Source organism: Gallinula chloropus (assembly GCF_964237585.1).
Source record: "Gallinula chloropus genome assembly, chromosome: 3".
In the NCBI taxonomy this organism is placed as follows: Eukaryota; Metazoa; Chordata; class Aves; order Gruiformes; family Rallidae; genus Gallinula; species Gallinula chloropus.
The window spans coordinates 25369211-25385629 of NC_140087.1; the positions used below are offsets into that span (position 1 = coordinate 25369211).

The following is a 16419-nucleotide window of genomic DNA, read 5'->3' on the forward strand; positions in this document are numbered from 1 at the left end:
AAAATACAAGGAACGTGATGTAGCAGTGAACTCTCAGTATGCTGTGGGAGGTTCACGAGGCTCTAACGTGCCACTGAACTCTGATTTCTTACCAATTGAACTAGACTTACTGAAGGTCATGATCCAAATTTAATCAGGCTTTTTTTTTCCCACCACTTGGCCCTTACACCTTTGCTCCTTGCACCTTTGTGTGACTGTAGTTCATTCATGAAAAAAAACCTGAACACTGCCAGCATGAGGTGAGCAGGCCTTGACAGATTCATGTTCCCGTTCCTCTACATGAATGAGGACATTGAGACACAGCTCAGCACGAGCACGTCCATGTTTCTATACATTTCCTGACTTAATATAGTGAAACCCCCACTTCTTACTTGTTGATGTTATGATTTAGGGTTCCGTATATTTTCTAAATAAAAGATGTCAGCCTTAATAATCTGTTGTGCTGTTTTCAGAGAAAGACACAGTTGCTACCACTGACTCATCTCATAGACTCACAGAATGGTTTCAGTTGGAAGGGACCTACCTCAAAGCCCATCTAGTTTCACCCCCTGCCATGGTTTGGGACACCCTTCACTGGACTAGGGTGCCCAAAGCCCCATCCAGCCTGGCGCTGAGCACTGCCAGGGAGGGGGCAGCCGCAGCTGCTCTGGGCAGCCTGTGCCAGGGCCTCACCATCCTCATAGTGAAGAATTTTTTTCCTTATATCTAATATAAATCTAATGTAAATAATGTATAATTATTGCTGAGTTACATGCCTACAGGTATTCATATAGCACGTGATGTAGGACAGGAATATGAGTGAAAAATACCTCTGGAAGGACAAAGGCTGGAGGAATTATCAGCTGAAATTCAGACTCCACATGTGGAGATTTCATAAATGCTGAGCAAGGTCTTTTGTTCCTGACCCTAGGTTTAATGAGAACAGCTTGTGCTGAAAGCTTTTGTGGATTCCATATGAAATTTTTATTTATCTAAGACTATGACCACATTTATGTCTTCTCTAATGGTGTTATATGTGGCATCCTTTGAAACAATTGCACAGTTTACATTTTGATTCATTAACAAAACATTGTACCAAGAAACCTAAAGGCGTTTAAAAAACAATTCAGTCAAACAAGGCTGGAAATTGTATTCTTTTAACAAGGCTGATTACGTTCTCAAATGAATGCCTCAGGACTTGGGGGGAACAACATGTCCAGACAGGAGCCTCCTAAATTGCTCCCTGAACACACAGACTGAGCAGGTCCTCCTCAGGTACTTGCTTCCCACCATCAGTCCCTACAGCTACAGTGAAGTACTTGATTAAACTACATATATATATATATATATATAAAAAAATTTATATATATGTATATATATATATAAATTTAACAAAATAGGCCATGCTGTTTTGTTTCATTTGAAAGAATGTGGATAAGCGGGACACCAGTCAGTCACAAATGATTTTTGACGTGTTGCAGCAGCTCCTGTCTCATACACAAAATACAGGCTCTGGTCACTGAAGAAATGCAAAGTGTGATAAACCTGCTGTCCACCAGCACAGATGCCCTCTTCTCTTCTGTGTGAGCAAGTGCAGGTTGTCACTGTGATGTACACCACGGATGGACCAGTCACTGGTGAAGCTACAGTGGGGCTGCATGCCATGGACACCACCGCTGCCTCAACTCATCTCGGTATTTTTAGAGCTTTTGGATACCTGCTGAAATTTTCAGATTAAAAAAAAATAATAATGAAAAAGACAAAATATTTCCCAAATATATTTAGTATGCTAGCCATGCTTTTGGCCTTATGCTGACTTTTAAATATATTCATTTGGGTGGAATCTGCCGCTGTGGTAGCTCATTAAAGGTCTCTGTCTGCCTTGTTTATGTTCCTCTGCATAATTTCATCTGCCTGATGGCTGGTTGGGATGAGATTCAGTGTGTTCATGTTGCAAAGCTCAGTTTTTCTGTTTATGTACCCAGTCAGTCTCGGAGACTGGCACATCGCTCAAAAATAAAGTCTAAAGAAAAAAAATCTCAAATTCCAAAATAGTAATTTGGAAGACTGAGAGTAAGGGAAGATCTGTCTCACGCCTGTCTAGAGATGACACTGAATATCGATGCCTACACCAAACAGAGTAAGAATTGAGGATCTATACACCTCCAGATTAAGAAACTCCTGGTGGTACCTGTGATGGGTGACACGTTTGTGCTTTTCACAGCCCGTGCATTGGTGGTGCTGCTGCTTTGCAACAACTACAAATGATCTACATTACTGGTGTTACAGAAGTGTTGCTATTGTAGTGTCTGACTTGCACAGGCAAAACTGCCTATTAAACCTAAAATAGTCTGAGAGTGATACTAGAGAAAGTAAAGGGAATTGGGATTTCTAGTACATACTGCTCTCTGGATATTCCCCAAAGTTGTGGGTACCAAACACGCGGTTATGCAGTCACTGTGATAAATGCAGCTGTGTTTATTTCACTGTGCAGATCAGACAAACTGTACAAGCTGAGCATCAGTGCCTTGTTCATAAATCACTAAAAAAAATGAATGCAGCACAATGTGGGAGATTTACTCAGACCTTTCTGTTCCAAGTGTTTCAGACTTGGCAGACTACACGCTCCTCAGAGGACTATGAATATGCCGAGTTTTAAGCATTTCTAGCAAAATCATTTTTAGTTAGCTCAAGGAAGAAACATAAACATTTGACTTAATAGTGCAGGAATGAGCTTTTAAATACGGTGAAATACAGCTAAAAACATTCTGTTTAGTTTTTCTTGAAAGTGGGGTGAAAGAAAGTGTAAAGAATTTCAACCCAAGGAATAGCTTTTTTAGGAGAAGGAAAAAAAAAACCCTGACTGTATTTAAGGCTCCTTTCAGGAGTCTCCCTTACAATCTCCTTCAGAAAAGTTTGCAAATGTAATCCCTGGTTATGCATCCTCAGAAAAATAAAACACTTTCACGATGATGCCACTTTGGTTCTTTAATGTGTCGGGTTTGCTGTGTTTTATACCTGATGACAGTTATAAGTGCAGTTTTGAACGCTAATACAATTATGGTGATCCACAACCCAAACTCATAAATGCACGTAGTGACTTGCATTCCACTGAAGTCTGTAACTTTTCAAATGTACCTTGCTAAGGAGGGCTCATCTAGACCTATTAATCCATTAAGATTAATTTAAGAAAACCTTAAAATCAAAATCTCACTAGTATCTATTATACCATACTATAATTAGTTAAAAAATACAATTGCCTTCAGTGAAACGGTGCTGCTGGCATGGCAGCTGGGCTCCATCATGTATTCAAGCCTTAAATGTTGTTCCCCTCTTCGTTCTACAGGAACTCGGCGTGCGCAGTCACGGATGGGTGTCCTGGTCGGGCCTAAGACATCCTGCCGATATTTCCATTTTGTATTTCCAGTGCACAGGAAGATGCTTTGAATGTGTAACTTCTCCTTTGCTAATCAGAGTTACTGGAGCAAAAATCATATGAAAAGAAAGCTCTTGATCCACCGCTTAGCATATGCATGCATGGCTTAGAAATGGCCTTCCTTACCAACGGTTCTGCGTACATTTCTTCTCTTTAGAGGATGGATCTTTGTTTGATTTTACTTCTGCATTTGTACACGTGTAACAAAATAGAGTCTGAAATTACCAACGTGCTTGTTTGGGAGACTTTTGGAACTTTTCAGCATTGTATCTTCTAGTCTGGAAAAAAACCAGTCACTGGCTGCTTTTAAAAGGTCGCAGCAGTTGTATTTATAGTGAGCCACCAAGCTATAGAGGGGGAAGGGAATTAAATTTCCCAGGCAACACAAAGAATTGACTTGAGGCCAACTAGAAATCTGACCAGGAAAAACTGCAGACTGCAAATAACTCACTGTCCTACTCTGATAGTAAGACAATATCTTAATAATCTGAGTTATATTTCTAGAAGATAAGGATATATTTCTCTAATATAACTCCATTTCTGTAGCTGCAATGGTGAGAGCTATATTTCATGCTCTCAGCACATTCAATAAAGGAAGTCTACCTGCTTGCCTTCACAGTTCTTTGCAGGCATAATCTTCATATATCTTCTCACCTAGAAAAATTACTGGATTTTTCTTGAATTGAATCAGCTTCCAAATAAAGCTTATGATTTTGCACATGGAGGTTACAATTTAAAAAAAATGAAGAAGTATATTCAAGTGAGTTTTATATTGCGTGACTCAAAAAGAAAATTGTAAGTTTGCCTGGTTTTCTTTTAAGCCAAAGGGTCCATCAACACAATTCACCTCCAAATTCTTTCCTATAAGCTACAGATTCATCCTTGCCCTTGATGCCAACAGGACCTTTGACAAAAATCAGGTCGCTGCTGTGCCTAAGCCATTGTTATCATGTAAATCCAGGCTGTCTGTTTTCTTTTTCCCTCTTGTGCCATGTACCTGTCTGTTGTATGATCTGTGTGGTAGGAATTGCCTCTCTTTGCTCCCTGCATTGGTAAAGAGTTTCACACCGTTTGGATTCTTGTCCATGACCAGAGATTCAGAGGTGTGTGCAGGTCATTCTGCCCACCAGTCCATGTCTGTGCACTCTAGAGGTGAGGCTGAAATTGCCTTGAAAAGTTAAACTTTATTTGCTGGCTCTTCCTTGGCACCCCTGGCTTACCTTGTACTAGCTGTACTGCTCAGAGGTGTTTCAAAGAGAGAACATCAATAGTAGTTTCTCCTACTGACATTAAATGTAAGCATTGGCAAAGAAAACAAACCAATTTTTGTAGGCACTCAGCCAAACCCTTAAAATGACCAAGCAAGTATTTTATTTGAACTGCTACCTTAAGACTGTTGTTTTCCTACAAGGTCTTACTCCACTGTGGTCCTCTTGAGGTAAACTTACTGTTTAAAAAGCAGGCTACAGAAAACAAAAGGTGCACCTCGAGTCTTTGTGACATGAGCTGCGTGTTCTATCTTGTTGTACTAAATTAATCATAAACATCATTCGATATTTAAATATTTAAAAGGAAAAAAGAGCAGGTGCCTGCCAAGAACAGGTGTTACAAATTGAAGGTTTAATCCAGGATTTGCTTCCCACTTTGGTTTACAAGGATTCAGCTTTGCTGACCCTGATGGGGTTCTGTAAACGCCATGTCGCCTTGGAAATATTGTTACATTTACAAGGAGCAGCTCAATGAGTACTTGCAAAAATAATTCAGCAGGCTGTCCAAGGAGGAAAGATTTGTACAAGGTTTGCTTTGTTTTATTTTAAAAGCATCTACAAAATTCATCAAATGCATGCAAGCATTTGAAGGACTGGGTGCCACATTACCCAAGCTTTTTCTCAAGTCTGTCAAGGAATCATTTCGGTCCTGTGAGAAAGGAGATGGAGTAATTGGTTATAATGTATTTCAAAATGTGAAGAAGCACTGTCCAAGCAAAACAAACTTGGAAATTAGCAACCATCCTGTGCAAAAAGTCTCTTCACTCACTCCCTCCTTTCCCTCCATGTTTCCTTTAGGTAACTCACAGCCTCAGCCTTCAGAAAAACCCTACTCCTTTGACAACACACCCTCAACTGAAAACAAGGGAAATGTTTTGAAATTACTCTAAAGGAAAATGCTACCACACACGAGTAAAGCATCAGCACATTTCCTGCTCATCTTAGTTTCACATCCCTGACAGGGTCTGAAAAAATGTGACTGTGTCTTGAAATGCTGGGTGTGCTGGTAGAGCCAACAACTTCCCTTTTCCACCTGGAGTATCAGGGTTACTAAAACAACTAAGGTGCAGCTCCACAATGCTTGTCCTTGGAGGACCTCAATGTGTGTCACAAATATTTAAACCAAATATTTAGAGGAATATACGAGCAAGGGACCAAAACAGGACTAGAGAGAACTGAAGACAGGCAAAGAGAAGGAAATGGGGCACGATGAGATTAGACACCTCCAGAAGTAAGGACTGGCTGGAACAAAAGTGACCAAGAAAGTCTGAGGAAGATGTTAGCAAGGAGTTAAGGAGGTTGGTGTATGGTAGGAAACTGGGGCAAACTGAAGGGAAAAGCTTTAAGCAGCTGCCCTACTGCAGAGGCAGGCTTACGTGTAACCAAAAAGATTCTGCTCTCTCAGCAGTTCCAAAAGTCCCTTCTGTTCTCCTTCCTTCCTCCCCTCGTCACTGTGTTGTGGGTGCCTGAATCACCATATTGCTGACCCAAGGAGGTGGTTTAGTCAACATCCACATTCTGGCAAAAGATGTGTTTAGTTTTTAAGCAGGTCAAATATTTAATGGGTTGGAAGATAACCGAGAATTGATTTTCTGCAGTAAGCTGGCACTGGACACACACACATAATACTGGTCGGGGTTTTAAACAGCTTGCTCTCCGTGTAACTGCTGACTTCAGTGGGACTGCTCAAGTTAGAGATGCGGAAAGTGATCAGTAATAATGTAGAAGTATAAATATTTGTATATGCTTGTATTAATTCACTTAGCCAAGTATCTCTGTGTGTGTGTGTGTGTATGTGTAGAGATACATGTTGACACATTTTCTAGTGACATTTCTGGAGGGCAAATCTATCACCACTCTGTGAAGCAGAACACACACGTGCCAAACCCTCATGATTCTGCATCCGCATTAAGCCAGTGTTTTTCTTTACGCATCATTTTGATTCACGGCATTGTGCTGCACATTTAGCTGGCTGATAAATATACACACACCTTGTTATACTGCTGGTTGTAAACCAGAAACAATTACTTCATATTAGCAGGGATGTCCCAGGCTATGGTCTGTTTCGGAAGGTGATGCTACAGCAATGTCGTGCTTCCGTGAGTCCAAAGTGCCACCCTGTGAAATACATCTGAGATTAATTAGGGAGGCTAAAGAACCCGATGCTTTTATCACTGTCTCTGAAGCCTTTAGAACCATTGTGCCATCTCAAGTTAACCAAACAGGGTTTCCAGAGAGAAAAATCTGATTTCATTTGCATGCATATCTCAATGCAAAGTGCAGACTAACTTCTTTGATGTTCTTCTTCAAAGCATCTTCAAAGGTGGGCCTCTAGTTTGTAAGGAGATATACATGTAAATAAAATAGAATTCAATTAGCTTTTTAATTTGCCTCTTTAACAATAACATTGTTCCTATTAAGACACTGTTCCCCTTGGAGCACTTCAGTCAACAAGTACCTACAAACGCTACCACTGTACTGATTATTGGTGGTGTCAGAAAAACGCCTTATAAAGGAAGAAAAAAGCATCTCCTGAATGTGAATTGTTACCATGATACAAAATTATGCAAAAGCTCAACTAAATTGAGATAATCCCAAGCACACTTGTCCCTCCATCCCCCAGTGAATGTATGCTATCTTTGCTTGATTCCAGTCAACAGGGTTTACCCACAAAAGGATTTGTAGCCTAAAATTCAAGACTACACTTTTAGTCTTTGCTTTTAACTTACTATTATCTTTTAAAAGAAATTAATTATTACAAAACTACTTTTCCTATGAAAATGTACAATAAAGTCTGACACCTTCCTACTTATTTGCCCTTGTAGGCTCTGCTAAATCAGGTATAGAAGCAAGTAATAGAGACACTTTAATAATAATTGTAGCGTCATGTAATGTGCAGTGACAACAAATTTACTTAGAGCAAAGCATTGCCTTTCTGGGCTGTCCCAGGGAAACTGCACGCTGCTTTTATTAGAGTAATTAAGTTAGTGTACTTGTACCTAGAGACTAAAATGAAGCAAAGTTGACCGGAATCCAACTGCTTTCCGAATATAACAGTAATTTTATTTTAAAAATGTTTGTATTAGTGGTGGAAAGTCTTTAACTTAATTAAAAACATAAGTCATTCAACTTCTTTGGTAGAAACGAAAGGTACCTAGTCCTAGCTTTATATTGAGATGCACCCTTGCAAGCACTGATACAGCTTTTGGCTGATGTTTTCACCCCGGGTGATGCAGATTAAACCACCCTGCATAGCCGATGTGAAAATAACAGCTGAGAGTTTTCATCAGAAAACATGCAGTTACGAACGTGTTTGTCAAGTAAAAACTCAGATCTCATTGCAAGTAGAAGAGACTCAAGTTGACAGAAGTTCATCTCTCTCGGCAGTAAGCTAGTGTCACACGGGGGAAAAACCCGCCTCGAGCTACCAGCCATGGGTGGGAAAGACGTGCCAAGCTTTCAAGCCCACAGAGCCATCAATGACACGGAGCACTGAAGAGGCAAGTGCCGACCAGACATGCCATCGAGTTCCTCTACTATGGAAGCAGCAGCACCAGGAAGAAGCCTTTGGAGGGGTGTGTGTGTGTGAGCGTCTTAATCACTGCGGCTAGGTAGGCACGCCCTGACAACCTTGCCCGCTTTCAAACTTCGGCAAGCCAACTACAGCCTGGAACCACGGTGGGAGATGACAGAGCACTGCCACCAGATTAAACGTGGCAGCAGGGTCCTCCCCGTTTGTCTTGAATAAACCCCCCCGGGAAGGCCGGTGGATGAAGCTGTATGCCGGAAGGGAGACCTGCGTCCTTGTGACAAACACGTTCAATCCGCCTGCTGCTTCTGAGCAGAGCTCAGCAGCCGAAAAGGCAGCGGCGAGGAGGGGCCGAGCCTGGAAGAGCTGCGGGGCGCGAAGTGATGCCGCCATCTGCAGCCCAGGGCCTGTCACTGACGGGACTCTGTCCCGCGCCGAGCTGAAGCTTCAGACCTGCCAGACCCACTCACGGCCGAGCCCCTGCACCTCCGCAGGGGCCACAGCGAGCCCCCAAACTCGCTCGGGGTGCGAAACGCACAGCTGCCGAGGAGACGGCAGCCCCTCCTTCTAATCATTCAACTCTCCTTCCCCGTCTCTCGCTTCAGCGCGGCGGCACTGCCAGCACGGCCGGCCGCGCCTCCGTGAGGAGCCCAACGCGCCTGCGCCAGCTGCCAGCCGCGGGACCCCGAAGCAGCAGCGCGGCCCGCAGCCGCCCGCCGTGCCCGCCAGAGCGGGCTCCTGCCCCACAGACAGCCAAGCGCCTCTGAAGCAGCCGCGCCCGCCGTCCCCGGAGTGCTGCAGGAGGCGGCTGGCGGCCCCGCCCCTTCCAGCCGTTAACGGCTCCACCCGGCATCCCGCCCTCGCGCGGCCACGCCCCCGCACGGCGGGCGCGGGGAGAGGCCCGGGCCTCACGCATGCGCGGGAAAGCGCTCGGCTCCTCCCCGGCCTGCGCGCCTTCAGAGCCGCGGCCGCCTCTTGCCGCGGGGGGTTCTGGGAATGGTAGTCGCCCCGCGCCCGCCGAGGGAGCGCTGCCGCCGGCGGCGGGCGGGGCTCCCACAATGCATCTCGCTCCGCCTCACGCCGCGGTCATGTGACCCGCGCGCTGGGCCGGGCCGAGCCAAGTGTCTGCGGGGCGGCGGCAGAGCCGGCGAGGCTGGTGGTCCGCGCGCGGCTCCGGGGGCGGGGCCTCCCCACAGGTAGCGGGCGGCCGGGGGGAGGGGCTTGCGCGTCGGCCGCCGTCTAACGTTCGCCGGGGGTGGCGTTGCTGGTGTCCGTGCTGCTGGAGTGACGGCGCGCAGTAGGGGCTGCCTGTGCCCGAGGGCAGCGATCGTTACTCCGGTAGATGGCGGCGGCGAGGCGGCCCGTCGTGCGCCGGCTGTACTGAGGGCCGCAGTGCTGCGCCGCTCCGGGGGGCGGCGCTTGCCGAGGCGCCGGGTGGGGGCGGGTTCTGCGTAACGCCCAGTAACGACCAGCACGCGTAACGCCAGCGGCGCAGCGCGGGGCGGCGCCCGTCAGCAGCACGTAGGGGGGCGGTAGCAGCCCGGCGCCGCCCGGGGTGCGGCGGGGTCGCCGCCTCTCCCTTCGGGGGCGGCGGGCGAGGGCGGCTGGCGCGGTGCTTTTCCGCGCTGGGATGCGGAGCCAGAGGGCGCGCTGGGGTTCCTGTCTGCTGGAGCTGGCGCGCAAGGCTTCGAGTCCTGCCAGCATTACCGGTCGGGCTGCCCCGGGCGGTTCCTGGGGACGCTGGGCTCTCGTCCGCAGGGATGAGCGGCTGCCCGTCTCGGAGGAGGCTGGAGCTGCATTTCCATGCGTGGTTTTTTCCCCCTTGCTTTTGCTGAAAGTGCCAGTTTTAACGGGTGTTTCTTCCTTCCCTCCGGAGGGCAGGGCGCTAGCCTGGCCGCGGTAAGTGGTAAGGAATGGAAGAAAGGAAAATCAAGAGGAGGAGCCCCAAGTCGTCCACCAGTCACCCCGCCCAGGTCCCGAACTCCAAGAAAAGCTCGGTGCCAGCCAGTAAAAGCACAGCCTTTCCGAACCCCGCGCCACAGCCCGCCGTGCAAAAGCCGAAGTTAAAGCGGTAAGCTGGGAGCATCTTGCCAGCTCAGAGGAAGCCGGAGCTGGAAACCGCTCAGCTCTCGGCCGGTGTAAGGGGTGTTCAGACAGGCTGGGGCAGAGTGAAGAGAGCAGCCTTCGGATTGGTGAAAATGGTTGATAATGTGTCGCTTTTAGCAAAGCGATTAAAGCTTGATCGAGATGATGGTTATTTTGCAGAAAAGGAAGGTGCTCAAGCTTTGCAATTTACAACTCTTCTTGTAGGCTGTGTAAAATGCTGCACAGTGCTGTAGACTTGTAACAATTTAGCCAAAGAGGTGACAGCCTGATCTGGGGCTGAAAAATGAGTTGGGTGATCAAATATGGGAGACGTGGGCATCGCGTGGGAGACAGCAGAGCTCCAGATGCACAACTCTGAGGAGCATACAAAGGATTACATGACTGCAGGGTTGGGACTGAGAAGTAGGGCAGGAAGTGAAGGACATGGATTGAACAGGATGAGCTAGAACTGGAATTTCCTGGTGTCTTGTTTGGGGACCTGCCAGTGGGGGCAGCGGTAGCATGCACCGAGAGAGGTGTGCAGCTCTTTAATATCTAAAGTCCTGTTTTGGAAGAGTTCGTATATTAATGGTGATGAATCTGTTTCAGTTGGAGAATGTTAATTTTCCTGCATGTTAGAAAATGTATCTCTTGACTGTGGCAGGTAGAGTAGATGATTGAGTGAAGAGGTGTTTTAAAGTGCAATGTGAACTGGAGAGAGGCAGCTGAGTTTATTGATCTGCAAGTATTAGCTGAATATTAAATAACGTTCCTCCTTGGCACAGATAATCTGTTTAAAGGACTCAGCATTGGCCTGATGAAAACATAAAGCATTTCTGCAGTGTAAAGTGTACAGGGGGAGGATATGTTAATATTTTGAAGGAAATAATAATGAATAATTTGCTGTACATTGGTGGTAGCTATTAAGACTCAGCACTATTCTGGAACGTACTAGAATTCATTTCTTGTAGCCCACAATACTGGCTAGAGAAGAAAAATGTCCTTTTTGCTTTAAGTTTTGGAAAAGGACATTCTTGATCAGTGATTAAGGGAAGCTTACTGAGCAGTGATAATGCTGACAGTTTCTAATGCTCTTCAGGCAGGAGCAGTAACTGACAGAACAGTGCGAGCATGAGTTGCTGTTACAGTAGTGGAGTTGTTTTTAATTCATTTTCACTTCACTCACAGTAATCTATTTAGGGGCAGTAATATATTGTATTGACCATCATCAACTTTTCCCACCTCTTTCTGACTTTTCTATCACACAAACTTTTAAGTCAGACGTGGAAGCAGAAGAAGCCAAAGTTAAATCTACATTGAGACATTTTGCTCTGGAGTGAACCAGATATGGTAACTGTTGGACCATTAGTTGTTCCAGCATATAGTCTGTGTGGTGTATACAAAGTTTGCACACCCCAGAAGCTGTTGGGCTGGGAAAAGAATTATTATTTCCCATGGGCAGGGACACCCTCTGCTAGACCAGGTTGCCCACAGCCCCATCCAGCCTGGCCTTGAACACTGCCAGGGAGGGGGCAGCCACAGCTCCTCTGGGCAACCTGTGCCAGGGCCTCACCAGCCTCATAGGGAAGAATTTCTGTCTAATCTAAAGGGAAGTAGGAACTAGATGATCTTTGGGGTCCCTTCCAACCCAGAGCATTCTGTGATTCTATAGGAAAGAGAAAATGTATGACTGACATGGGAGGATTTAAGGGAAGGGTGGAGCTTGTTATGGTGTAAATCATATTATCGTTGCTAGTTAAATAAAACCTCTTGGTAGGTTTTATTACCTAGTGGACAGGGAGATTGCTTTTGATGGCAGATTTTACAAAGTTCTGATGTTATTTGAAGATGGGAAAAAGGAACTCTAACAAAATCTATCCAGAGGCCAGGCCACCTTTCTGTTACCGGTTGTAACAAGTTGTTTTCCACACTGGCTGCAGTCTGTAGTGTTTGCAGCAACAGGAGCGTACGATTGCTGAGGGTTTTTCTCTGGCTTCTCTCTGGTGCTTGTTGGGTGATGTTTTCTAGGTAATTCCCCATGTGCCATTGCTGGGCAATGGTCCTCTTTAGATCACAAAGGTGGCCATTACATACATGTGCTCCATTGATGTTTCCCACTATTAATAGGAGAGTGGGTGTAGGAGTCCTTCAGTTTGCCTTATCAAACTGTTAAGATTGTCATGTTTTTCTTTATTCCTATGACAAACTGGTGATCCCTTTCTTTACTTAAAAGGAGCGATTGGTATCTGTATTACATATCTTCCATTTCATTCATATGTAGACTTGCCTTACACTTCATATTCTCAGTGAAAGTCAGGGGTAATCTCTTTGATTATTTTCTTCCAGTGTAATAAAAGAGAAAGCCAAACCTCCAGGAGGTGAAGCAAAAGGGGCACAGGCAGCACCAATCCAGCATTCTTTTCTCACAGATGTATCCGATGTCCAGGAAATGGAGAGGGGGCTTCTCAGCCTCCTCAATGACTTCCACTCAGGCAAACTTCAAGCATTTGGTAAGTGTGTGAACTGTCTGTGTATGTTACACGCTGGTAACCTTTGAAAACAAAGGGGCTGTGTGGACAGACTGACAGTTTTTTGTATTGGGTTTCGCAGTACGAAATGAAGCTTGATTTAATTTATGGATTTTAGTGTATTTTCAAATTGCAGTCCTGTTGTAAAGGTGTCTTTGGTGTGAGATTATTCAAATGCTGTTTTGTTGTGCCTTCCGGCATGGCTTACTGAAGACAGTACTGGGGCTTATGGATTTGAGATACCAAGTTTAAAGCCACTTATTTATGATTTAGGAATAAGAAGCAGCACCTGGTTTTAGCACCTGATTTTGCTGTGTATTAACATTGTAGATAACAACTTTCATGGAATCCAGTGCAAGTTGCATTTCACCCTGTTTACTCTTCTTCTGCCTTAGCATCTTACTGTTCTTACTACTTCACAGCTGATGGAGTTTTCAGAAAAAACATGACACTCTTCTGCTTCCTTTCCTCTCCCCTGTACTGAGTAGAAAGATGAGTTTAGTTAGTGTTAGGTGAATGTGTCACATGAATTGACCAATTTTGGAAGAAAGCCTGAAAAGTCTGTACTAATAAAGTGTCGGGTACAAGAAAGAAACCCCCAAGAATAACCAAAATTAGAAAGAAGGTTTATGATGATCACGTTTAAAGTTAAAAATACAGGGCCTTTCTAAAAGGGAGAGAAATTCAGAGCATAGAAAAAGGCACGTATATTCTGAAAAACAGTTCAGTTCATGTACCACCAGACTGGGTGACAGAAACTGCAGTCTGTGCAACAGGGAGAAATCATCGAGACTGCAAACTAACTTGTACATAGGATGTTTTAATTCCTTTCTTCTGATGTAAAAACGCCCCCTGCATCTTCACACCTTCACTTGCTCTCTCAGGTTTGTTTACCTAAAGCTGTCGCTCCTCCTCTTAGGGAACGAATGTTCGATAGAGCAGATGGAGCATGTGCGGAGTATGCAGGAGAAACTCGCTCGCCTCAATCTGGAGCTCTATGGGGAGCTGGAGGAGCTCCCTGAAGACAAAAGAAAACTAGCCAGTGACTCCAACCTGGACAGGCTGCTGTCAGATGTAAGTACTGGGAAGGCAGAAACGCTGACCTCTTCCTGAGAAGCGTTGTGCTGCTACAACTGGCTGGGCAGTGAGTTAATGCTGAGGAGACAATAGTTCTGTAATGAATCCAGATGTGAGCCCTGCGCTCACCTGGTTTTGAGGCGGAGCAGCCAGGCTGTGAACTGCCTGAGGAGGTAGGCCTGTTAGAGATGGCCAGTGAGCCAGGGAGCTACAACCATTTTCCTTGTGGCCCATCCCCCTATATCTGGGGAAGATCCCACATAGGAATTTAGATCTGTGTACTCTACATTTCATTTCTCCTTCTCTAGTGTATTCCATAAACCCCAAAACTTTCTTTAAATTTCCCAAGAAAAGCAGAATTGAATTTAGTTTGGGACTGAATTCTGTTGATGTAGAATTCAGTGCAGGTTTACTTCGCTTTTTGTAATCATATGCTTCAGCCCAGGCTGTTACTGGTTTGCTTCATTGTTTTAATGTATTTATTTCAACATAATATCAGCACAATTACTGCATTTGAATAACTGAAATACCATTTTCTAAATTTATATTGCAGCTAGAAGAATTGAACTCATCCATGTATCCTTTTCCTTAAAAGTCTATTTTCTATTGTAATGCCTTTTAACTGTAATCGTGACAGCATACTTCCTCAGTCACTAATGGTGTTAAAAGAGTCAAGTCACTTCCATAATGTCCTTTCTTTTCAATTAGCAGTGCAGTACAGCCTGCATCTTAGCTCCTTTAATACATAAGTGACTGGATCTTCATATTTTTATTTACAGGCTGTTTTTTCACATGGTGATTTGTTTGGCTAGCGTGCCCCACTTCAGTATTCAGAAGTGTTCTGTCCTGATGATGTGTAAATCCTGTTACCTTTTATTTTTCTCTAAAATACATACGCAGCAGCTGTTGATCTGACTGTACTGGGAACAGCAGGCTGACCTTGCTTCTTTATTTTGAAAGTCAGACTATGACTGAGTCAAAAACTTGAGTGGAGCTTTGGTAATTGAACAAATGTGTGCTCTTAGCCCACCCAGAAGAAGGCAAAGCTGAGTGTTGTAGCTTGTCTTCTGCATCGTGCTTTTGAGAAGCCAGGAATGCAGATGAGGGGTGCTGTGTTCAGTTTACGCTGCCGTCTGGTTATTTCTGATGTGACACATTTTGGATGCGTTGGGGAAGGTGGGACTCTGGCTTGAGGCCTATGATACTGCAGTGGCATATGGAGCCTGTCAGTGGAAAGCTGTTTAAGGCTTCTAGGTCTCATAAGAACACAAGTGGAATGTGGTAGTATCACAGAATAGTGATAGAAATCTGCCATCGATCCACCAGCTAATTCCAGAGGTATGTAACACTGCAGTCTCATTTAATCCACTGCTTGAGAACTAGCGTGGGGTGAATGGAGCTGAGTCCATCTGGACTGGTGCACACCTGACAGTTCTGTGTGACATCACTCTCTCCTTTATGCTTTACCTGCATTCCTTAACCACTTCCTTCAGACAGAAATTACATTTAGCAGATGCTCAAGATATTCCAAATAGTGCCACGGGCTGAAGGAACAGCTGGGGCAGTTTGGATTCTGCCAGAAGCTCTTCTGCTTTTCCTGACAGTGGAATCTGGAACTGTTGTGGTTTTGTTTTGTTGGGTTTTTCTGTTTGTTTTGGTGGGGTTTTTTAATCTTACACGATTAAGAATGAAAGTGCAAATCTAAGTGTCTATTTTTGCACTTTCCTCTTTGAGCACTTCATCATGTCAGGACTCAATGTAGAGTTTGAAGTAGGTTATTGTGACACTATGCTTCTTATTATTGCCTTATTTACTAGAAAATTGGGGCAACTCAGAAGTACGTTTCTTCTGCTCAGTGTTGTTTGTATGATTGATGTATGTATATAATCTCCTGAGTATTTCTCTGTTTTTATGATGGTAGCAATGAAGTTGCCTTTCTGATCAGTATGTAAATGAACTGCACGCTGTATTTAGTGGTTTAATCAGTGATGCCACAGATTAATTTATTGTTAATAAAGTAAAACATTTTTAATATGATGTTTCATTTAGAGATACTTCTGTCTGTTCAGCTGTGTTAAGATACAAGTTCTTGCGTGGCCTGAATGTTTGCAGAGTTTACTTCTTTTCATCAAAGTGAATAAAGTGTCACTAAACTAGAACTAGCCTGCATGCTAGCAGTCCACCTAACTGAAGTATTGTGAAATTCTAAACCTGGGTAAAGCTACTGTTGGACTAAAATCAGTACATGCCATTGTGTAGTCAGTCCTAAGCTATAAATTAGTTGGTATCCTCATGCGTTCAGTCAAGAGGAAAGAAAATCAGGATTCATGTAAAATAAAGATGGGTTTAGATCCAGACTTTCTTCTTTTGGTGCATCAAAACTAGATTTATTTCATATAGATTTTTCAGGTAATGCATTGTTGCTGGTTGTTGTCAGCCCAGGGTAGTGCAGCACTGCCACATATGCTGCTCCCAGAATGCACTTAAAACCGTAGTTCTCAGGTCATCCTAGTCCAC

At 44.6% G+C, this 16419-nt stretch overlaps 1 protein-coding gene across 2 annotated transcripts; it reads left to right on the forward strand.

Moving 5' to 3' along the window:
* Positions 1–9322: 9322 nt before the first annotated feature.
* CCDC28A (coiled-coil domain containing 28A) lies at positions 9323–16218 on the forward strand. Of its 2 annotated transcripts, none has more exons than XM_084261364.1 (6): positions 9323–9408; positions 10089–10283; positions 12644–12807; positions 13745–13899; positions 14456–14478; positions 15396–16218. In XM_084261364.1, the coding sequence occupies exons 2-6, from the start codon at positions 10126–10128 to the stop codon at positions 15448–15450; spliced, it is 555 nt and encodes a 184-aa protein (XP_084117490.1). In that variant the 5' UTR covers positions 9323–9408; positions 10089–10125; the 3' UTR covers positions 15451–16218. The 2 variants fall into 2 exon arrangements, with proteins under 2 accessions (XP_084117490.1, XP_084117491.1); XM_084261365.1 differs by having other exon boundaries at positions 15400–16218.
* Positions 16219–16419: the final 201 nt, after the last annotated feature.